Source organism: Ambystoma mexicanum, chromosome 3q (assembly GCF_040938575.1).
Source record: "Ambystoma mexicanum isolate Mex_15411 chromosome 3q, UKY_AmexF1_1, whole genome shotgun sequence".
NCBI lineage: Eukaryota > Metazoa > Chordata > Amphibia > Caudata > Ambystomatidae > Ambystoma > Ambystoma mexicanum.
This window is the reverse complement of record NC_090926.1, coordinates 896,416,097-896,441,551: the sequence shown is the minus strand read 5'-3', so window position 1 is coordinate 896,441,551 and position 25,455 is coordinate 896,416,097. Positions and strand designations below refer to the sequence as shown.

The window sequence follows — 25,455 nt, the reverse complement described above, 5'->3', positions numbered from 1 at the left end:
TCAGTCCTTAAAACTAGTTGTAAAGTAACTTATACTGTATCAATTAACAGGTGCCACAGAAACTTACCACAGTCCTCAGCCAGTTCACCTCGACTACCAAACTGCCGCAGTCATTTTTCTATACATTCACATGAACAGAGCACCAGGGTTGTATCTGTCTAAAAAATAAACAACAACTTTCTGCGAAAGTAAAATAAAAATTATATTTGCGTCAACACTTGAGGAATTGAACTCAATCAACTGAGTTGATTGAGTTTCCCAGACATGCCTCCTATCCATCAGCATGCAAGTGTAATGGGAATGAGAGGCACCTTAATGCCTGTGTGTTTAAAAGTGCTTCTACGTCACACGCTCTTTACTGAACACATTCACTGAAGTGTTATGTTGGTACAGTAGTATCCTCTTAGGTTACTGGAGTTAAGTGTACTAAAGAATTCATTCGATTTACAAAACACACACAGTCAAATACCATTTTACATGACTTTATACATGCAGGACCTGTATATTGACCAGTATACAAACAGCAAATAAAAATAAATATAAAACATATAAGGCCCCCTTTTATATGGTATTTGTTCTATCAACATTTCCATCTGTATTCATCCAAGTTTATTTTACGCCATTATGGTTTTCTACATTCACTATCTTGCCCTGTGAATAACAATTTGCATGTACTCTGTTTCTGCATTTGAATGAAAACCTGCATGCAAATAAAGAACACACATGGGGCTGGGTTGTTCCACACACGTTCCAGCTCCATTTTTACCTTAACAACAAATGTCCGTCCTTGTGATTGATGCTGGCCTAAAACATGCGTTGTCAACAGTTTAAATACATGGGATTCTTTTTTTTTACTGCTTTTACTCCCTCCTAGCTTCCAGTCTGCATAGCACGATTGACAACAAGGGGTAGCAAGTAGGAAGACGTGCTTTTCCAGTTATTTCCATGTTTACAAATAAATTCAGATAGAAAGCAGCTTGATTTCTGGCAGTACATTTAAAAATCTGTAACAAAAAAATGAAAACAGTGAAACTTACAAAAAATTGATAAAGGGAAAGAAAAATTAAAGGATTCACTGGTGTCCCTTACTTATATCCGCTGATGTTTCAGGAGTTGGCACACCAAAAATAAAGAATTAGATTTAGATTTTTTTTAAAAAATGTAATCGATAAAAAGGCAGGAAATAAAAACCAGAAATAATGAGAAAATACATTACACTCAGTACTGTAGACAGTTTAACACTAAATACGGTTTGAAACCTAGTGTGCGATTGATTGAGAGGTTCACCGGGCTAGAACTCTGGTTCCCAGTCTATCAGTGCCACTCAGGCAGGTGTGGAACCTTGAGTCCACGGAAGGCCTATGTGCTTGTAAGGGTAGCCATGTCACACTCTCCTCTTCCTCACTGCGCCTTTTTAGGCCATGCAGGTCCAACTGCATCAACCCCCATTGAACGTCAAGGCACCTAGCGGGGGAATGATAAACAGCCACTCAGAAGGCTGTGTGCAGTGTGTATCGGAGATACATTGGGGCCAAAATAGTGTTGAAACGTGTGTATGAAATGGCTGATTCGGGTGACAAATACGAATGATCTACAAATATCGCTCTGGAGTACAGTAACAAAGAAGATGGACTAACTGCATGGCCAGAGAGAGCAACAAAGGCCCACTGGTTTTCTGAGGGCAAGCAAAGTCACAAGCGGGGCTGCTCGGGATCAATGTAGACACTGGTCCGCCGTCTAGAGAGAAAATAAGTCGGCACTGGTGCTGTCGAGTATGGGATTTACAGCAGAGCATCTCCAAGGTGAGCAGTGAGGAGCCCAGAAAAAGTGAATGAAAAGGGCAGTGGAGATGTAACAAGCCACTGGAAGGTGCTTGCTGTGAAGTTGACAGAGGTCGGCCGTCCACTGACCCGCAGCCAGACAGGAGTCAGTGTTCAGTACTTACTGCAGGTGCAGGACAAAGGCAAACATGTGGCCCCGTCTGTGCTGTAAAAAGAATCTTCCACTGTGGATGGGCCAATTGAAAGGGCCGATCTGTTGGGGGATTAAGAGGAATGTTTCACCTGTGAATCTTACCGTCCAGTGGCGCCACCAAGGTGTGGCTATGGCCACCCTTATAAAAAATGCTGGCCCTCCCACCGGCCAGCCTGCCATTTTGATGTGCCACCCCAAGATTTCCATCAGGCCACCCCTATGAAAAATTTCTGGGGGCGCCACTACATACGTCCTCCAACAACATGTTACCTCCTTGGAAAGGCACCTGGTTAGCGTTGATAATGGAGGACTCGCCATTCCTCCACAATACCAGCAATAAGGTGGGCTGCCATTGCCTTCATGGCAAGCCAACAGCCACATAGGTCTCCACCGCCTCTTGGGCTTCCGTACTCTACTGGCTTCTCAAACCTCTCCACATGACCATCCCTCCAATGCCATCATGCCACTGTCGACGCACAGCAACACAGTGTTCTGACAGCAAACCCTTCTCCTCCCATTCAGGCGTGCAGTGCTCTTATTCCGGGCTTTGTGTGCACTCTGTGAAAGTCCGGGTTGTTAAAAATGCAGCAGGGACCCACATGAAAAGTTGATGTTTTAAGGTGAGCATGTTAGTATTGTGACAAATTCACAGGCCCCGAATCCTCCGTAAATTAAAAGTATGGGAGAGCAAAAGGTTTTGGGCGGCAACACGTGGGCCGTGTACGGTTTCTGCTTCCCGCCTTCTTCCCGCCAATAAAGCCGAATTGATGTCAGCTCCCTGCGCGCACTCGGTCCAGGCAAACGTAAATGAAGTGCATTTACACTTCGTCATGTTTCCACTTTGCCTTTGACTCTAACAGTGCTTGGGCGGCAGGGAAGGGACGCCAGACAGTGGTCGATGAATCCTCCCAGCTGGCCCCATTGCCAGGAACCCCACAGTCTCTGCAGAAAAGCAGCACACATTGTGCATTAGCTGTCGGCCATCTGCTGAGCCGGCGCCGCGTTGCACGACGGACCCTTAATCCCAGGCAGGCTGAGGCAGCGCCAGAACACACAAACTTGCCCAATCACGTCTCCGGGCGGGCGAACCGGTGCTCAGCGCGCGACTGCCGAGGACATCGATCCACAGAAATCACTTCCGTGCCAGCTTGACACTAATAGGAAACAATTGAACATCATCATTCCCTTCATTGATTCGCACAGAGGAAATCCACTCTTTCTGTAATGGACTCCCACAGTATCTGTTTTGCCAATTGATCTCTAGGGATGTATGCTTTAAGCCACAGTAGAGAGGGGGCTGCTGACTGACCGCATGTCCTTTGTGTGTTTATTGTGGTCCCCACCCTCGTCTGAATGTTTTTTCTCAACAGCTACTGGTTTTTCAGCCGGTTGTTTTGAAACCCCTTACGCTACAGAATCCATCTCACGACTCATTTCTTGTCTTCTGGGCTACTGTCGCATATACACCCATGCCTTGCAATCGGCTAATTCACACGCAAAGCCCCCTACACGCCCATAAACTTCAAGCGGCATAAAAACATTTAGACTCGCCACACCTGGAGTGACAAGCCGCAGTTTACAAACATTGCTGCCTGGCTACGCGGCCTTACAGGCTAACCAAACCATTAACACATCTAGGGAAACACACTTCCTCTATACACCCCCGGCCCAATTCCCTCCCTTCAAATACTCCTTACCGCTTCAACTCCCCAACATCTTTCACAACTTTATCAAGGTCCTCTCCCCGGGCCGACACCCGTCCATCCACCCTACCTCTTCCCCTTTCTTGTAACCTCGGGCTAGTCTTTCTGTCCAAATTGTACTAACCACCCTCTTTACCGCAATTATAACTCTAAGGCTTCAACAACCATCATTTAACTGTGTCCCCGGCTTACTGCTCCTATATCCCCAACCGCCAACATCCCCGCCCCACCAGCGACATTACCTCACACCTCCTAGTCCCGAAAGCCAGGCTGGGCTGGCACATCAGCAACAATGGAACACCGAAATCAGTCTATCCAACCGCTTACTGCCCTGGCCTGCCACAAAAAATAACTGCCCCACCCCTTTACCTCCTTATGGAGAAAGAAAAAAATGATACATTTCACCCACCCCAAAATGATAGGGGTGGATGGACAACACTTTCGGCTCCAATGGCCAACTGTTCCCGAACCTTCAACGGCCTGCTTAAAAAAGCCTGAGGGGCGCTCTGCCCCGGTGAGCGGCTCGCTGGCCGCTGAGCAGCACCAAACTCCCCCTGGGGGCCAACACATACCGCGTGCCCCCCCCAGGTCTACCTTTCACCATTGTTGCAACTCTAAGAGCTATGTACAGATGTACTGTGTGCTGGAAGTTGTGATGTGCAGTCAACAGGGCGTGTTCACGTGTCACTTTGACAGTTTCACCACACAAGCTAGGTTAAAATAAGCATTATGGGTGTAACTGTACATTTTCATACAAAGAATAATCTGCATAAACCGTCTGATTGCTGGTATCAGTGTCTAAGTAAGATAGTGGATTGATGCAGTACCATATCACGGCCAACTTGGGTGGGTTGGGTGACTGGTTTTAGCCGGCCACAGAGTTCATAGAGACCCTAAATGCTATAGGTCCTTTAGGGTTTCTCAGGTCCGGGAAACATGGGGATATTTTGGTGTGCGATTCTTTTCACTCCAGCGTATAGAAAACCCTAGCCCGATCACTTGTTGGGTTCTTGTGGGCAGTCTACCAAAGTTGCTGTTGATGGCCTTCAATTTGTTGGCGTAGCTTCATGGGATTGGCTTATAGGAGCGACAGGGTGACTTTGGTGGTAAGGCGGCTTGACAGTCATTTGTGTGGCAAGACGGGCAAGGGTAGACACAGCATCTTCGGCGTCATGACGGCAAGGCAGTATGCGTGTTTCCAGATCAGTGTGCCTTCCCTTTTCTTCAGAGACCCACTGGAGGGTCACAATGCTACTAGTAAACATGAGGTAGGCTTGCAATGGCTTGGGGTACCACATAAAAATTCATAGTGATACGCTGGACACCTGCCTAATGCAGTCATCTCAAGTTGCTAATGTGTTGTCCTTCCTCGGGAAAGGACCAATAGAGCCATGAGGAACTTTAAGGGAACATGCTGCAGGGGCTGGATCCCAAACCACTAGTCAGGAAATGCTGTAGGTTGCAGAGAAGATGATCCTGTATGGAAGTGTTTCAAACTGCAATTGCCTATTTTCCTCGGTTGAGTTTGCTCCAGAGGGAAGCTGGGAGTTGCAGACAAGGACACAATTAGCAGGCTGTTGTGCCAAAGAGGCCTGCCTGGTCTATAGACCTAAATGATGATCTGGAGAGAATGGGTCAAATGCCACATGGAGACCGTTCCTACCAAATCTTCAGGATGCCTACCATGTCCTTAGAGCACCCTTCTCTTAAGCAGACCCAATAGCCTGGTTTAGGAAAGGAAGGGATCAGTTTACATCTCACCAGACAATCAAAACTATATGGTTGTTGTTGTGGAAAGCCTTTATGCTTTTGGAGGGGACATGGACGAAGCATGGCTGAGCCCAGAACAGCCAAGTCAACATTTGGTGTCTCCATTGCAAACAGCCAGAAGATCGGACTAAAGTTTCACAATTAATTCATGCAGCAGGCTGAGTCTGGGAAGGGGATACTGCTTTTTAACTCTCAACATGGAACGCAAGCGATTCCTTCTCTGATCCATATGATGGTTTTCTCCAGCCACAATTGGAAGGTCAAATGGTAAGATTAAACCCAGAGCTGTCAGGAGGTTTGGGCATCATCCGAAAATGGATGCCAGGATCTAAGACGAATCACACCCCCCACAAGGGAACCAGGTGCTGTGGGCCCCAGCACCTGGAACCTTTTATACCAGAATCTTGCACCCTGTCTAGGATGGCTGCCTGGGATCAGGAATGGGCTTCAAAAAGTATCCAGTGGAAATGTTGCCAGCATGTACTCTGGGAAAAAGTTGTGGTGAAAATACCTCTGCAGTGAAAAAGCTGCTAAGCAAAAAGTAGCCAAAAATGCAGCTGAAAAATAGACAAACATGCAGTGCTGCTCGGGTAATTGTTAGGGTTAAGGGGGCTTTTGTGGGTTTGTGATTGCATAGTTTAGGGTTAGGCTATGGGTTATGGTTAGAGTAATGATTTTGGTTAGAATTAGGGTAAGAGTTGGGGTCAGGGTGGTTGCTGCAGGGCTGGGCTGGGCTGGTGATGTGGGGGTTTGGTTAGTCGTTAGGGTAGATTAAGTGTTAGGGTTATGGTAAGGCTAGGGCTACCAGAGTAATGGTTTGGGTAGGAAGGGATAGGGAAGTCATGCTGGTGATGTTTGCATAGGAAAGGTGTTAGGATAAACCTAGTGGTTAGAGCAAAGTAATCATATGGGCAAGTGTAAGAATTGCAGTTAAGGTATGACTAACATTAGGATTAGAGCAAGGGTTTATGTTAGGGCAAGGATTATGTCATGTGTGGCAAACTGGTGACAGGGTTGGAGTTAGGTTCACTGTTCATTTTCCACTGATTTTGTATTAATTTACATGCAAATCAAATGCTTTAGCATGCTGAAGGGTTAGTGTTCTTTAAAAGTTCATGGTAGTAGTTATTATGAGAGTAAGGTTTAAGAGCGGAGTAGGGTGATTGTGCAGGTTGTTTTTAAAGTTTGTGGCCATTGTTAAAGTTACAGCCTGGTACATTTGTGTATTTAAAAATAGCTTTTTCGGCGATGTTCACACTTTTTATTGACTGCATCAAATGACTACATTTTCTTAAAACAACCTTTTGCTGGCTACATTTTCACACGACTACATTTTCCTTGGAACATTTTCACATAGAACCCCTTCAATACACAGACAGGGAAGGGGAAGCAAATGTATCAGACTTTAAACTAAAACTATTTACTCTCTACTCTTCTAAAAACAATTAGCACAGAGACCCTGAAGCTATTCCCACAATTTTATGAAAGTCACTGTGTCCCTAAAGACCAGCTCTAGATACCCGAGTGTCATAAAACTAGCATTACTTTCCTAGTTCTGTAACACATGTTTACAGTGGCTCCTTGTACTGGGGTAGTGTGCATCATTTACAATGACACCACACCAAGATACTGCTGCGTCGTCCACATATGGAAAATGCAAACAGCGAAAAGATAACATGGTGTGGGGCTGAATATCTTAGCAAGCTACATGCCGTAACATGCCCTGCTTGTATAGCTCTATCGGGGGAAGATCAAATGCTGGCATGGGTTCCAGAGGACCCCTGCCAACATTGTGCATTCCACTGAACCTGGCGTTTACCAAGGAGGACTAGGCATGAGAAACACATCCACAGGACTACAGCACATGAAAGAGCATCCTTTTGCGAGCCCAATATTTGTTATCATTTACGGTAGTGACAGCACAGCGTGTTCTCTACCGAAAAAACTATGCCGGAGGCACAAACGTGTCAAGGTATTTTCACAGGAACATTGACTTTTGTGAATCCTGCAATGGAAAGACATTGGGGAATTGAGCCCACTATGCCTAGAATTGCTCAGAGGTAGAAATGTAAACTTCCCTAGGTGTGCAGCATGGTTGATAGATTTAACATATCACAAGTTATTTCTTTTACAAATGTGTTATTCAAAATATTTTGGATTTCTTTTGCATGAAAATTAAAATATGTTTTGCACTGTACCACTAATAATATGGCTTTTCACAATTTGATTTTTGGTTTAAGCGGGAGGTCATGCAGTATATGGTGGGAGGTAGCGCGTTTGTCTCTATCCATACAAGTGGCAGCGGGTCTATGTCATTATGTGTTTAAGTGATGGTGGAACCTAAACAAGCACACTGACAAAGCCAACAGTTTTGGCTTTTGCGTAGGCACGGGATTGGCATTTGCTAGGCACTGTCATTACATTGATGTCCTGGGCACACGATAGAAGTGCCTGACAAATAATAATCCCTATACAGCCCGTAAATGTGGAAACACTACCAATCAAGGTCCTCTGAATTAATCACCCCAAGAGCAGGAAAAGAATGTAATATTTGCAAGATTTTATTTCAATTCAGAGGATCCTTAGTTTGCAGGTGAAATATACCACCATGTAAGAGGATAGAAGCAGGACCAGTTTGGGAGCCTTCTGATGCTTCGTCTATCATCACAGTTCTGTTGTTTACATAAACATTACAGATCAGGTTATACTGTCCTTTGTCAATTCCAAGTTAACCTGCCATATCATCTCCACAAGACATCAAAGTTGCTTCTGAAGATGGTATCAAATTATAATTTTCCTTATTATGTCCCGAGTGATGGCATTGGTCTTCCTTTGTTTGGATTTCATGTGGAGATGTTTCTTTCCTAAATTGAAAGTAGGCTCTCCATCTTCCAAAGCATAGTTCATACTGTCAATATTCATGATTATATTTTTTTGTTTCTTTGGGGCACTTCCGATTGTGCATATTTGTTACTTCGGTTTATTTTTTAATTTTCATTTCATATTCTCCTCAATTTCTTCCTTTTTTGTGGTCTCTTGCTCTGGGTTTCATCAATTTCTTGCTCTATCCTCCCATTTGCAGAGGTGCTCTCTTCCAAATCATTTACAGCTATTTCTAGGTCTACACTCCTCTTCATTAGTTCATCCACACAATTAATACTTGATTCATGAATTGTTTTAGCACCTCCTTTAGCAGGTCTCTAATCAAACACCCCTATCTTTTGTCTCTCCACACCCACCTCTCTCTTATTTAAGAAAATAGAGTTTCCATGTATACACGATGTATCAAAGGTGATTGTACATTTTAAATCAGAAAGTATTACTAAATATATCATGATGGCTATTGAAGAAATATACAAAACGGATGCAGATCTACATGGAGATAATGAAACATATAGTGGACAATAAAGGAGTTAGGGAAATGTGAGGATAATACTGAAATTGGGTCAAAAAACAAAATACACATTTAGGTCAGATTTAAATTTAGAAAATATCCATATTACAGCGACAAGAGAAGATATTCTAACGAAAGTAATATTTGGTAGGATTATATTTGGTAGGAAAGAACATCTAGGAACCTTCTCCCAGTATGAGCAATCATGGCCATGGAAACAAGTAATGGTGAAGGGAAACCATGTTAAGGGGAAAGGATGATAGAAAATGCAATCCCCTTCCACAGTCAAATTGAAAAAAGGAATAACAGTGAAGTGAAGATCTTTGCGACTTGTGCAAAAAGCAATAACTTCTCAGATGGGAAATTTGAATGAACACGTAATCAAATAAAACAGCAATATAGAAATTGGTTTAAACAACACAAATTGAGTAAGATCAAATACGTCTGGATTAAGATGTTAGGAAATATATGAAAAGGCAAAAATAAGTAAGTTTGGATCAGTGTTGCAGTCTCATTTGGACTCAAAAGAGATGCACTAAATGAATGTGATTAGGGAATTGGAGTATATAAACCATATTAATTAGGCATCCAGTACCATAGCGAGTGATAATAAGTGCTTGTTAGGAGACATGTTAGAAATATAAAGTGGTACTGCCCGATAGCTCTACTAGAACTTCCGAGGAAGATTCCTGCAGGTCTCTTGGCTAGAGGAGCTAAATCGATGCATTTATGAAAAACATACTCCCTATCTTACAAACGGGATTTAGGGCAGGAATGGGAACTAATCTAAATATTGTGATAGTAAACACTCTAAGGCATAAATACGGGAAGGAAAAAAATCTCATCAAGTGCAAAATTATGTTGTGGGCAAATAACAAGAAACAACAATGAAGTTATCAGTGGACACTAAAAAGTGACAAATTGGAGGGAGTTTCGGAATTTCTATATCTTGGTTTGTGTATTACATAACGAAAAGCCACAAAGTAGCAAGAAAGGAAGATATCTATAATACCTATCCATTATATCTAGCCTTTATAGATTTAAAACAGGCTTTCGTTAGTGTGGATCGGAACCGCCTTTGGCAACAATTGAGAATGTGGCGGTGCCCGGAAGATCTCTTGCTGCCCATTATAGCCTTACACAAAGAGACTGGAATTCAAGTGAGGCTAAATAACGCAGGACTTTTATCTTCAAAGATTACAAAAAACAAAGGCCGGAAGCAAGGTTGCTCCTTGGCACCGTCTCTCTTTGAACTTTTTATCTCAGACATACAAGAGGCCCTAAAAACATGAACAATCTGTCCCCCAAGGGTCATTGGAGTACCGTTGGACTGGATGATCTACGCTGATGATCTAGTGCTTCTAGACCAAACGCCCTTAGGCCTACACAGAACCTCAGAAAATCTACAGAAATACACAGACCAAAATGGCCTAGAAATTAATATTGGGAAATCCTAAATTGCAGTTTTGCAGAACCTTAGAGGCAAAAAAAAGAAAACTTTCCATCAGAGCCTGAGAAAAGAGTCAATAGGAGTCGTAACCATCACAAAATATCTAGGCTTTTTTTATAAATGCCAACACTGATGATAACCGATGGATTCTGGAACTTAGATGGAAAACAAAGAATCTGAGGACACAGCCTTTAATGATCCACAAAAGATATGGAAAATTCTCACAACTTCTGATCATTCGATTTTACCAACAGAAAGTGATACCAGTGCTGGCCTATGATGCTGAAAGTGCCCGTAACACTGTTTGGGAAATTTGGGACATTCTTGAAGTACTTTACTGGATAGAAATCCTTGGTAATAGGTGTCTGAATTTAGTCCCAAATTTCCGAACACAATACACCGAAATCTATTCCTTAGGTTTGGATTGAACATTATGCACACCAAAGAAGTCCTCTTTGCTAGAAGCGAACAAGCGTTCACTGACCTGTTCTGTAGAGAAAAAGGAAAGTCTGCAACATCTACTCTTGGAATGCACATATTTGGGAGATTTTATTCCACTATTATTGTGGAAATGATTTTAAATAAATGTTTGCATTGACAATATTTTTAAAAGACATTTTGCCTCGATACAGTTTTCCGGGGGGAAAGGATAGCTCAGTCATAAATTAAGGGGAGAGAATCTACATTGGTGGGAAATAATAGTGGAGATTTGGATTGAAGAATGCTGTTCTTGCCATCTGGCGAGGAGGATGCGATTCATCCCTACCTGTTTGTTTAATCTGTTTTTTGAAACTCCCAACCCTCTGCTCTCTCTTTTTTGGCAATGTTTTAAAATCTTAATAATATTGCATTTTCCTACATTCCTTTCCTTTTTACTTTTACTTCCACTTTCTTCATTTACTTCTGTTTTTTGTGTAAAGGTTCAAATAAAAGTAAGTTTGTTACAAACTGTATACAAAAAAAAAGATATCTATAAAAGCCATGTCATCACTTCCCAAGAGTTTTGCTGCGTTAAATCTGATCTCCTTAACTGGCCCTTAACTAAAGTTTTTTCAATATGTCTCAAGGGTTTTGTTATATCATAGTTCATTCAAGGGCCACTTGCCATGTTCTTTGGCCTGTGGCCATTGTACATGTTCCACCTATAGGTTTCCTTGGGGCCCACTACCCATTGGCTACAGCATTGGGCAGTGAGCTCAGCCTTGGCCCTTTGGCTGTGGCCGATGCACATGTTTCACCAATATGTTTCCTTTGGGGACCACTGACCAGGGTCACTGGTACAAAGACCCAATTCCCCCTGCCTAGTAGTCAATTTCCATTCCCCTACTAACCCCCCAATAATTACAGCGATAATCTTGTGCCAATTACCACTCTAACGCTAGAAAATTGATACGTCCTCAAAAGGTGCTCCCCATGTGCCTCTTTCCTTTTCCCTAGGTCTCCCAACCCATCTCTGTTGATTTATACCTCCCTGGCCTTATCCCTTTAATCCCTTTCTCTTTTTGCATTTTAGTTTCCAAGCGCGTCTTACATTATTACAACAGAAATCTCATGAGATTCCCTCAAAATGCCTTCGATAATATGCAGAAATTTCCAAACTGGAATTGGCTCTCCAGACCACCCCAACTCCACATGATGTCTTCTTTTCCACTCCCCCACCTTTAGCCTGATGCGATTTCAACCTTTTCCTCCTCCAAATAGCGTTTGTTGCACTTTTCATTTTTGCATTCCCCTGGTATTATTTATTTATTTATTTATTTATTATGAGCTACACACCCGCTGCAATCCCTCACCTCAAGCAGAAAAATAGCAGGTTTTCATTTCTGAAAAGCCTCTCTGTCGCAAAGCACCATGGGAGATATAGCTATATTTCTGGGAGAAGGGGCACAGCTCTTCGCTGTCAAATATTTTAAAAGCTACTGAACGGAATAACCTCAAACCTGTCCCGGAAATTAACTCAATGCTTTGTCCCTAAGTGATTCCCTATTTGGTCCAATTCCCTCCAGTGTTTTCTACGATTCACCATGATAAAATGGGCACTTTTTCTCTATGGGAAAATGAATGGGAGTAGGCTGAAAATAGTGTTTTTTGCTTTGTTAATAACTTTTTAATTTTTTAACAAATTGTTCCTATCATTTCCAGTCTTGGGGTAAAGGGTGGATGGCAAACAGTCTGTTTGGAAAATATCACCCAAATCCGTCATGCAAGTCAAAAGATATTTGCAATAGAATTTTCGGATTTCCTATGGCTCATGTCACTCGCCTTAGCTATAGTGCAGCAACCGCCACCCTAAAGTTAAGGATAGTCGGCGGTCCATAGGAAATTGGAAAAAATGAATTGTTAATAACGTTTGACTCATATTATGACATTGGGTGTAATTATAGGTGTGCCCCCTTCACCACCAACCCCTACATTTAGAAAGTTTGGGAAAGATTTGTTAAAAACAAAAACGTTATTAAGAAAACCAAAAAAAGCACTTTCAGCCCAGCCCCCGTTAATTTTTCCATAGACAAAAATGGTCAATTATGAGACAAGCACACAGTGAAAACCGCTGGATTTGGACCAGGTTCGAAACAACTTGGCCACAAAGCGTTGACTCGCAATCTTTTTTTGGTTTTGGGTTATTCCTTCGGAGAAAGGGTTGCATAAAACAAAGGGCTTGTAGCACGCTGTGTAACCAAAGTGTGTGATCCTTAGCAAAAAATTTAATCTCACTGTGCATTGCCTAAAAAACAATGAGCTCTCAAAGCCTGCCATCATTAATACATAACAATACCACTGTCAAAACAGGTCAAAATCAGTCTGTGATTGATCTTTGAGCGATGGTTGCATCAGGGTGAATTTCGAGGTCAACCTCTCAAACCTGGGCATATGCTATTCTTGCAGCCGATCATGAGAGACATTACCCTACTTATGCACGAAATGAAACAATAAAAGAATATTTGTGTATTTACACTGGGAAAATCAGTTATCTGTGATTGTTTGAAGGAGGCACACGGAAAAACACTGATAAACACAGATTCTGAAATAATCTGAAAACACTGGAAAAACAGCACCAGAAATAAATAAGAAAATAAACACGTAATATAGAAAACCCTAATTATAGTTATACCTGTGGCTATGTCAAAAAAGTAATACAAAAAAAGATTTTAGTAATGTCACAGATACAGTGAGGTCAGGGGTGAAAAATCACTGGCCGACATGGTTGTGTTTTAAAGTAAAGCGTGGGCATGAACGGGTGGGCGTAATATACAGTGGGCACGGTTGAAGACAGCCGAAGGATTTAGCCACTGGCCATGACCGAAGGCCATGGCTAGTGGCCCATTTGTGTGTTAAAATATATAGTGGGCACGGCCAAAAGCCATGGCTTTTGGCCTGTTTGTGTTTTAAAATATACGGTGGGCCAGCTGCTCATGGCTGAAGACAATGACCAGCGGCCTGTGTTGATGAAAATAATTTAAAATGGCCTGCAGGTGTTTTAAAATATACAGTGGGCATGGCCAAAGGCCATGGCCACGGGCCATGCTCTGTTAAAAAAAAATAATAATAATTACAAAATATATACAGTGGGTACGGCCGAAGGCCATGGCCAGTGGTGTGGAAAAAAAGTACAATATAACAAAATTGTTGGTGTTAGAAAAAACTAAGGTATAACAAAACCCTTGAAATGTAGGGAAACAATGTAGTTGCAGGGACGTTAAGGTGAAAACATAGTGCAAGAAAACCGTTGAAATTCAGCTAAAGCAGACCATTGTTGCACAGCCTATGATCACAATGATGACATCCCTGATAACATCACTAATTAACATCATCTATGACCCCTGTGATAACATCACTGACCAAGTTTGCAACACAAGGCTCAAACATTTTCCATACCCTTGGGTATAACCTGGGGTATACCCGCTATTAGCCGACATCTCAAAGTAAACTCCGTCACAGAAATACCAAGTATTGTGGGGGGAATGGGAGAGGGCAAAGGAGGTGAGGAGGTCATCGGAGGAGTGGGGGAAGCAGGCACAGATGAGGGGGGCACTTGGTGAGGGCCTGGGGGGCACACGTTTTTCCTGAGAACTGTGAGTATAAAACTAGAAGATAACCACGGGTATCTGTAGTGCATACTACAAATACCCTTGGTTATCTTCATTTCACTGTACTTAGTTATAGCCTCAGTGTTGGAAAAAAAGTTACTACAAAATAGATACATTTTAAAAGATACAGTGAGGTCTAGGGTGAACAATACAGTGAGGTTGGGGGGTAAACAATCACTGGCCATGGACAAAAGCCATTACCAGTGACACAGTCGTTTTTTAAAGTAAAGAGTGAGCATGAACAAGCGGCCGTGATATAGAGTGGGCACGGCCAAAGGCCATGTCCAATGGGCTGGAAGGGATTTAAAATATGTAGTGGGCATGACCGAAGGCCATGGCTAGAGGCCCCATTTGTGTTTCAAAACATACAGTGGGCACGGATGAAGGCCGTGGCCACTGGTGTGGAAAAATTGAATGATGTAACATAATCCTTGGAGTGGAAAAAAGCGATGGTATAACCCTTGAAATTCAGGGAAAAAACGTTAATTGCAGGGACATCAAGATGAAAATGTAATGCATTGAAACTCCTGAAATTCAGCTGAGGCCACCATAACTTTGCACCGCCTGTTGCGCAGCCTATGACCACAATGATGACATCCCTAATTACATCATCCATGACATCACTGATGGTATCACTGATGGTATCACTGATTACATCACAGCACTAACCGGCCTTGACCTTCGGCCGTGCCCACTGTATATTTTAACAGAGAGAGACCACTGTTTACTAATTTTGTTGCATGTGTGAGTCGAATTATTTCATGTGCTACTACTAAATGAAACACCATACGCAGTGTTACACCATATCACTGACTGAAAATAAGCCCCGAGATGTGATATAAAAGTTGCCATTTATCTTTCCTTCAGTCTAAATGCGAGCATAATTCACTACTCCTTTCATAGCAATGTGTACACCCCGGTTTGACATACCCCATTCCTTTTCCTGAATTTCACCACAGATTGTTCACAGAGCTCACTGTTTCGCTTTTTCTCCCCTAGATCTTAACTGCACCTACTTCAAACATTTCACCTCCGGAGAGAATGCAGAGATATTCGAAGTAACTACACAGAAAGGTAAGAAATGAGTGCTACACATATTCAAACTGAACTATGCTTCTTAAAATGTTGTACACAGGCATGTAGATACGACTGTGAAGGTGTTCACTCCATACTTTGAAAGCATGGAGAAAATGCAACCTTTATGAGTGTCAAGGAAGTTCATTTCATACCTGGCGAGAGAACTTTTAGCAAAGTAAGACATATTTAGATTTCAATGCATGGATATTTTATATTAAGTTAATAAAGACCCTTCTATAAGTGCTTTATAAAAATGTATTTAAAGATTATCTAGAAATATATTCACAAGGAAATATCTGCATCTCAGCTCAGTGTGAACTGCTCAGTATTATAATAATAACTTGTTATTTATGTAATGCTTTTTTAACCAAAGCGCTTTAAAAGGACATATATTTTTTTTTTTTATTGTTTTAATCAATAAGATTTTTACAATGGAAGACTTTTCATTTTCAGTGCGAAGCTGTAGTAGCATCAGTGATGATAAGAACGGGAGAAGTATTGTATTGTATTGAACTGTGTTGAGGCCGGAACTCGTCGAAGGTCGGTGGACGGACCGATCAACCTGAGGACGGTCGGCTGAGAAGTTCAGTGTTTATATAGACCAACATTTTGTAGGTGGCCAGCAGCCACGAAGGTCTTCTCCGGCCATCAATCTGGACCAACAAACGTCCTGGTCGCTTAAAATGTGCTCCGAAAAGATCTTCGTCAGGTAGACTGTTCGGATCCTGGCTGTGCAAGGACATGCTAAGAGCAAATGCCTAATCGATTCTGTTACTCCCGGCGTTTTGCAGAATCGGCACTCGTTCGATGGGGAAAGCCCTCTGATTGCTAAAATTTCGTTAGTTAACAGGAGATTTAGCCGCGCTCTCGTTATTAAATCGCGAGCGTGTCTAGAAGGGAACTTTTTGATGTACGGTTGTAAGTCGTTGAATCTTCTGATGTTTGGCGGGAGGTGCTGTGTCAGTTTATTCTTTAGAGCTGCCTCGTTGGTTTGGATCCAGTCGATTTCTTTCAGTTTTTTTTTAATTTTTGTAGGGTTTCTGACAAGTGTCTCTTCGTCACACTCTGTAGTAGCCAACAGAGCCTGGTTTATTTTTGTCCAACGGTTTAGCGTGTTGCTTTGGCCGTTTTCACATTCTTTCTTGATTAAATTGTAAATTGATGGATCAGGCGAAATTCTGGTTTTGCGATAAAGCATGAGCTTGCTGGATTTCACTGTTCCCTCGAGTGATAGCAGGCTAAGTTGCTTCCTTATAACGGTCACCGAGGTGGAATTAGGGCGACCCAGTGTCCCTCTCCAAAACATTGCTTCCAGTCTCGGCCACACAACAGTGGGTAAATTCGGAAGGGCGTTGGCGCCGTAGGTCAAGGTGGGAATAACCTTTTTCTTGTAGAAGTCTACAACAGGAATTAGGGAGAAGCGACCAAATTTTCTGTTGATTGCTTTGGCTTGTGCAATCAGCTTTTTCGTTGTTCTTTTGAGGTGGACTTGCATTGCCAGTTCATTTCTTGAGCCGTCGAGTGTCACTCCAAGGTATCTAAATTCGGAGACTTTTTCGACCCGCTGCTTTTCCAAGAACAGAGCGGTTTTTTCCACCTTCTTTGGTTTTGTAGACAGGATCATACATTTTATCTTTTTTTCGTTTATCTCCAATTTGTTGTCAGCCATGTATTCCGAGAGTTTCTTTAGTTGACGCTGCAGGCCCACGAGAGTGTGGTCTAGGAGGACCAGATCGTCTGCGTATAGGATTCTATTAACATGGGTGTCGCCCAACTTTGGCGGGAAGCAGCGGACTTCTTCGAACGTTGTTTGCAGGTCCCCCAGGAAGGAGATAAATAGGGCCGGGGCCAAAGGGCACCCCTGTTTCACCCCTCTGGCGGTTGGAATCGCTGGGGACAGGAGGCCGTGTTGGTTTAATCTTACTCGCATGGTGGTGCCGGTGTACAGTGCTTTGATCGGCTCCAGGATCGGGGTGGGGCAGCCCCAAGTTTCGAGTTTCTGCCAGAGCCGCGGGCGCTCCACTTTGTCGAACGCCTGGGTGAGGTCGATGAAGATTAGGTAAAGTCGCGGTCCACCCTCCAACACTTTCCCTTTGAGCGCGCTGAGCATCAGTATGTTGGCTGCTGTGCCCAGTCCTTTTTTGAAAAGGACAAATTTACATACATTAATATTATTAAAGCAATATGCCCCGAGCGGCGGGGGCATTACCGACTCAGGTAATGCCCCGGGGCCCATAGTTATACCTGAGTCGGTAATGCCCCCGCCGCGAGGGGCATATAGCTATTAGTACCTCGGCCCGCAAAAACTGCGTGACCAGGGCACTAGAAGCTTTTTTTTTGTCCCGAAACACGGTGGCGTTTCAGTAAAAAAACAAAAGACAAAGAAAAATGGCCGCCGGGAAAGGGAAAACAGAGTCCGTTTCCCCTTTCCATGGCGGCCATCGGGAGCAGACGTGCTGGAAACAGAAGCATTTCCAGCGTGTCCGCTCCTGAAAAAAAAGAAGGTAAGTGCGGTTGGGAGGGCGAAAGGGAGTGGAAATTTGTTTTTTAAAAACTAAAAAAATGTACCTGGGTCCCCAGCGGGGGATGATGGAAGCCTCTAGCCGTGTGGAGGCTCGGAGCGGGGATGGCCACGCTCAGAGTCTCCACACGGCAAGAGGCTGCCATCGTCCCCCACCGGGGACCAAGGCATAGAAGGTAAGTGGGGTGGGGAGGGCAGGTAGGTGGGAGGAGGGAGGAAAGTGGAGAAAAAACAAAACCTTACCTCTGTCCCTGGCGGGGGGCGAAGGTAGCCTCTCAGCCGTGGGGAGGCTCGGAGCGGGGATGGCCCGCTTCAAGCATCCTCATTGGCTGAGGGGCTGCCACGCCCCCCGCCGGGGACAAAGGCCGTGGAATCCCAACAGAGGGATTCCCGGCCTGGTAATCACTCGGCGAGGGCCAATCAGAATGGCTCTTTCATTCTGATTGCACCCTCGCTGGGTACGAATAGAGAGAATAACAGCACACAGAGGGAGAACTCAAGGATCTGATGACTAAACATAGGATAACTGATGGGCAAGAGCTTATTTATGCAGTTGGCAATTGTAGTGTCGCTGTAGCTTAGGCTAAATGAGAAAAGAATGCATGTGTTTATTGATTTACTCTACGAAAGTTCAACAAATTAAGCAAGCAACTGATATGTTCACATCCAAGCACTCCAAATCAGGGCAAATGTGTTATTGTTCCATAGACTAAAATCAGTTAAAAAAAGTGTAATATTGAAAAATAGGATTTTTTGGGGTTTTCTAATTGTTTTCAGGATGCATACCTCACGTTTCTCGAATTCTTTTAGCGATATTTTTGGCACACACTGGAACTAATGCACGCTGCAAAATTGGATCAGCCAAAGCAGAGATACTCACTTCTTGAAATGCAAAAATGCATCTATAATGCAGCTACTTTGAGTTGGAGCGTTGAGATCGCGCAGCAACATTATTGGTTTCCCGATCTACAGCCGAGGCAGCAGCGACCTCAACATAAGTGCTCTACGTGTAGGCCTGAACCGTGTAAACTTGAAGTGCCGTACCCGTACTGGAGCTAGACCATTGCAAGGCCTGACATAAAACTGGCATGTATGGAGAAAAGCGTTCACGGTCCTTCTTCTATGCCCGAGCATTCCAACCCACTTATGACCAGAAACGCTGCTACAGTTCAGAAAAGAACTTCAGCAAACTCTTCAATGCAGTTTAGGATCAACTGTGCTCAGTTTATCACTGATCTTGGATTGACTCGTACACTTACCCATCTTCTTCTCTCTAAGGTGTGCAGTGCTCTGATGCTCTTGAGCTGGGTTTGCACTATATAAAACACAAATGCAAATACGAGGTGTAGTAGGAGGCATTAACATCAGGAGGCAAGAGTTGACAGGAGTGGTGGGAAGGGAAAAGCTGGAGGAGGTGGCAACAGCAAAGAAGGTGAAAGGGCAGGGGCGGGATCATCAGAAGGAGGGCAAGTACCAATAGGACTGAGATGTTGAAAGGAGATGTAGAAGACAGGGTGCTCAAGATGGTAAAAAAAAAGGCCAAGAGGAGGTTCAAATGTAAGAAGACGGGAGTGAAGTTGAAGAGGCAACATCAGGGTACGGGAGCAGTACATAAAATGTGGAGAAGTACTACGAGTTGGAAGTGATAGGAAAAGTGGTAGAGAGCTCAGGAGTAAAACCTCAGATCATAGAAAGTAAGAGACACCCCAGAAAAGATACTGTTCCGTGAGGTGAGAGGAAATAGAAGATGAGCAGGGAGTGAAGGAGAGATTGAGAAAGACCAATTGATACATTGATATCAAAAGCAACAGAGGTTCCGGAGGGCCAGGTCAGCCTTAGGCAGTACCAGACAGTGGGAGGAGGAATGGGAGACAAGAGATAGGGCAGTTACAGTCAGTTCAGGTAGGCAAGTGGAGAGGAATCAAGAACTGTTCTCTCTGACCCAGTGACCCCTCTGGGCCTCTCCCTGGCAGCAACAACCACTACCCTGTTTGCTCAAGGAACTTTATGTTAGAATCAGTCGTGGGGTATAGGACCCCAAAAAGCATGCAATTAGCAATGACTGTAGAAAAAGTTTCTTGTCACCCATACGCCCACAAGGTTAGTGGAGGGGAGGTGAAGTAACCTTCTGTGGGCTGTATGGACTAGAACATTTGCTCTGGAGCCCAACGGCCTGACTACAACATCCAGTGGAAGATGGACATTTGGGAGTAGAGTATCCTGCAAGTTGTTTCCATTAGGAATATCCCAGTTTCACATTCACGTGTATTCCCTGAATAAAGTGGTAGAATGCCAGTGTTTGTTCTTGGTGTCCCTGGTGTCCCACATGACAGTGTGGTATCAATACATACATGTATCTGCAGATGATGTGAGTGCTTAGAACTACTTACCATGACTACCACCACCAGGCTGAATATAACCCAACACAATAGTCAGAGACACAAAAGGGATGAAAAACACAGCCAACCCATATGGCAGAATAAATCACTCACACTGCAAGACTACTTCTTAACATTTCCTTTTAAGTATAGCATGGAGTGGGGCAATCATATATTTAAAGTGAGTGGTGTAAAGTAGCGTGATGGCATTTGATTGTATTTGGGAATTGGTTATATTAGTTCTAGCAGATGTTGGTACATTAGCATTGGCATTGCCAATGTTTGGAGACTTTACATTTTGTTACATTGGGCTGGTCGTTTATACCTTAAAGTTGGCATTCCCAGCATTTGTAGACTATGCCTTTTCATACAGAAAGCAGTAACCTTAGCCCTTTTAAAAACATGAAAATAAAGTTGTTTTCAACTGACCAACAAGATAAATGAAAGCAAGCAGTGGAAGGAAGAGGTACATGTTTATATCAATAAAAGATAGGTAGAAGTCTTGGGCCAAGCATTCTTTTGACTTCTTTACAGAAAAAGGCACTTGTATAAATGTGCCAAGTAACAGACCTAACTGGCATAGTTAAGGTGGCATCCTATGAGACTAATGACACATTCTGCAAACTATCTTGCACACTACATAAAAAGGGGCGAAGGAATATGTAGAATAGTAAAATAATACATTATGGAGATCCTTGTGTGAGAGGTCCAATCGACTCTGGACCCCCAATTCAAACTGACTGGGCAGGTGGCCAAAGCAGTTGGACTGGGAGTCCTTGTCCAGGCCAACAAACACTTGTCAAACTCTGCCTCATATAGGTCAATTTCCTTATCACTAACAAGACGATTCCATAAGTCATTGCTGACATTTTCATGCCCATGATGCCACATCTTGTGCACCCAACTACCATCCCAAAGACGACTGATGGCCTTTACGTGTGTAGTCCATTCTGTAACCTGCCGCAAATCATGCCAAAAATGTGGGACATCGCAACTATATGGATGCAGAAAAACAGTCAACCACATTTAATGACCTTTTCTCCTAGCGATTATGAGCAAAGTCAAATGTGATCATTCTATATCAGTGCACATGAGTCTCTTGTATGTGGAACTAGTTTCCAGTGCGTAGTGCCGTGCCGTAGTGCTTCGACATAGGTCAGATGGCAGCCACAGCGTTGCACTGGTGGATGCTTTACAGTCAGCATGGTTAATGAGAAAGTTGCATTAGCCTGCTGTTGGAGGGAGGAGGCTGTTAACATATAGGGGGAGAGCACAATCAAACACTAGTAACTGGAATGACAACTTACAGTATTTGAGAAGGGCTTGTGATCAAAGATTGCTTGAAGAAGTGTAGGGCCAGATTGTATTAAGCGTGTAGCTGGTATATCCTAAAGACCAGAAGCAACATTCTCCTCACTTAAGGATGAGGTTACAAAATGTAAGTTACATTTTGGGATGTGGGCAAATCTCAGAACTCATTTCACCTGACAAGCTCTGCAGGGTGTGTGGAATTCGACCATCTGCACGGTGGGTGTGTACTCGCCTGGGCTTTTTAAAATGTTTCAATGAAATTGAATGGTGGTAGATCAACCTCTGGAAAATGTGTAGGGCTAATCCGCACACATTTTCCTATGCTCACCACACGACATACACATAGACCTGTGTACTCTGGGTGGACACACCCTACAGGCGCCGTCCCCCTGTCATATTTAGTTGAAATATTACAGCCAAGAGTACATCAAAGTATCTCAGAAGGGGGAAGGCAAAACCTTCCTCCTGCCATGGCCAGCCTAATAAAATGAAAAAGGCTCCATGGATCCGTGCTTTCCTTTTTTAGCTGTTGGTGGCAACCTCTCATACCAATCCTAGTTAATTCCTACAGGCCCATGGGAGGCCTGGTAGCAGGAGTAACAAAAGATAGGAAACCCCAACAACCTTTGATATGTACTGTGTCAACCTGAAACAAGCTCCCGCCTCTCAGTATCAAGGGCAGTGAAATATCATTTCTGGGACTATGTATTAACAGTCGTCAAACCTGCTGGGGGACCCCATTCAAAAGATAAAAGTATGCAGTTTGGCGGAAACCAAAAGTCTGTTTCCGCCACAGCTTCAAGGGAGACCTGCAGCTTTAATAAGGAACTACAGAGAACTATATTAACTAGAGAGACCTTTTGATCCACAACAGACAGGAAAATGAGTGGGACTTAGTATTACATGTTTTCACCCCTTTACCTTTTCTGTTGCAAAGCATTCTGGCTATGACCTCTTCCACACAGGAGATTGTTGGTGGGGAACCAGGATTGGTTCATTAAGGTAGGCTTAGCCTACACCAATCACTGCGTCCCATTTGCCTTTAAAAGAGGGTTGAGCCCCTCTTTTGGCAGATCATCTGAGGACTTCGGAAGGAATAACAAGAAGAACTCATTTGGACCCTGGCTGAAGGTACAATCTGCCTTACAGCTACCTCCAGTGAAGGAAGCCCAGGATTTCCAAAGCGGGAAGGAAGGTCCCTCCTCTAAACATCTCCCATTGAACAGAGGAAGATACTGAATCCAGAGGACCCTCCAGCAGCTCCAGAACTGTGAAAGCAAAAGGAAATATCGAGGCTGAGTACCCCAAAAGGAAATACACCAAACACAGGCTTATAAAGATTCTCAGATATTTATTCAAACAACTGTACAGTTAATCACAGCGAATACCAACCCTTTCAGTGTGAGAAGTGAGAGGTATTGGACGTCTAAACATTTGCATCTTTTATACAGGTTCCAATCGTAATGTCCAGCCCCTCTGCAGGTTAATAATTTCAGCCTAGGGTTCGTGCCGAGTTCACCTCTAATTTATCCAACTATATGCATGTGGATTATGTCCAGTTTGTACCACAACAAATCACAATGGCAACAGTGTATCTTTGAATTTAACATGTAAGCCTTAATACACGTTTTATACAATGTAGTTCAACAAGTGTTCATGTTTAGTATTTAAACAACATTGTGTTTGATGTATGTCCACGGATCGGGTTTGTTGCCGTAGGTAATCCTCGATCTACAGTTCAAACGTAGGACAAGGTCTCATTACACAGTCCTAACATTTGGCCTACGGGCAGTTTGGACATTAACTCTGCGCGAAGGTCAGGACGGCTAGGTCGCAAGCGGGAAAACACTGTCCACCATTTTAGAACACGGAGTGACTTTGAAACAGAAATCAAAATGGCGGATGTACCCAAAATGGCGGCTAGGTCGATCTAAGGTCGGAACCTTGCAACGCGGATTTCTTCGCAGAGTGACTGGGCTTAGGCCAATATATACAATAAAGGAGGTACAATATGATATCCCGTTTAACAAACCCTCGTTTTGGCATAAGCCAACCGCTAAACTACTTCTAGTCACTTCACTGGTAACTCCACGTCTCAATGTCCATGCATCCTAAATCACTATCGGAGATATCAATTGCCATGAGGTCAGAAACTAAAATTTCCTTCAGCACAAATTCGTTAGATATTTTCTCTGGAGCGTATACCTTGTGCCCTAATACACCCATCGCTTGTGCACAACATCCTCCTACCATCGAACACATACCAGGAAGACATTGTATACAACAGCAGAGAAACAGCAAAATACCTAAAATAATCAGCACAACGAGAGCAGCTTCCAACACCAAGATCGCAAGAAGTCCCAGAACCAAGCGCTAAGATCCCAATTTCCCTCCGGAACATGCACTTCTGAACTAAGGACGTGTAGATTTTGAATTGCTCTGAAAATCATTGGGGAAGAATCTGGCACGAAAACGCAGCAAACGGACCCCACTAATTTACATACCCCACCACGTTCAGCCAGAATGACATCTAATGCCATTCGGTTCTGAAGTGCCACTAACCTTATTGCTTTCTGTTCTAACGTCATATTATAGAGTATGTCAGTGGTCCGGTTGATGGTCCTCTCCAGTACTCTCGCTAGTCTCCTGATATCTTCTGAGTTCAGTATTTGTCCCGAAAAAGGCACAACGGATTTAGCTACGTTGCCCAGAATTTGTGCTGAAGTATCCCCATTCTTGTCCCGCCGTGGACGAGTCTTTGAAACTTCTATAGTGTTAGCAATAAATACCCCGGATAACAGAATCCCTAAATAACAAGTTCCCTGCCAGTCCCTGGGTAACCATGGAAATTCTATATTACTGCAAACAAAATAGACAGGTTCACCTACATACAAACGTCTGTCCTCACTAGTCAAATTTGCAACGTTGGCGCAACCCTTAAAATCACCCATTGAATTAGTACCATTCCTCTGTATGCAGAAAGAAACTGAATTGGGGCTGTGGTTAACAGTATAAGAAGGAGGGGTGGCATCCCTATTGCCTATAGGAGCCATCTTAAAAGAGATGAACGATTGAAAAGGACGGGACAGTCTGTCAGAAGGCCTAATAGAAGCAACATTTGGCTTGCTCCTATTCTCAAAGAGTGAGCATCCCAGGGGGTTTAGAATGCATTCTCTCAAAATCATTTAAGTTAGTTCCATCAAAATTCCCTGAGATGCTATCATTCCATCGGCCAAAGAATAGTGCTCTTAGAGAAGCATAACAAGCAATTGTCAAAGGTAAAGGATGAATATACCAATCCAGCCCCTTATCACCGTGTTGCGGTAAATGTGAACAAACCCAACAGTTGGACCTATTAAAAATGGCATGTGTAGCATTCATAATGAGTAGCAGAGTGTTGTTCTGGTAACTCCGTCTGTGGTGAGAGTCTCTAGGAGATAGAGTGTGCAGATGCACAAATGGAGTAGAAACAGTGGGTACATTTTCAGTGGGTAACACATTTTCAAGCGGCTGTATTTCTTCCAGATACCAGAATCCTAAGGCAATGACTATTGTAAAACCAGTTAATATTATCACTAGACAACAATACGTTTTCGGAACCACACATTCGATCGTTCCTTTCCGTGGCTGGTCACACTGTCTCTTGTCGGTTCTGTACGAGCGGGAGCAGTTGCAGGCATTGTACTCAAACGGTTTGCACCAAAGCTGATTTGCTGGCGACCTCCAGACCGAACTTCTTCTTAGTCCTTTCACAAACCCTAGCCAACAGAATCCCCTTGTGTACAAATG

The 25,455-nt window shown here is 43.4% G+C and overlaps 1 protein-coding gene across 1 annotated transcript in view; it reads left to right on the top strand.

The window, feature by feature from the left end:
• The window catches only part of CACNG1 (calcium voltage-gated channel auxiliary subunit gamma 1), a 233,389-nt gene that overhangs the window by 179,893 nt on the left and 28,041 nt on the right, over positions 1-25,455 (top strand). Inside the window, exon 2 of the mRNA XM_069655044.1 lies at positions 15,379-15,453. Coding sequence (XP_069511145.1) covers positions 15,379-15,453 — 75 coding nt within the window. The remainder of the gene's footprint in view (positions 1-15,378; positions 15,454-25,455) is intronic.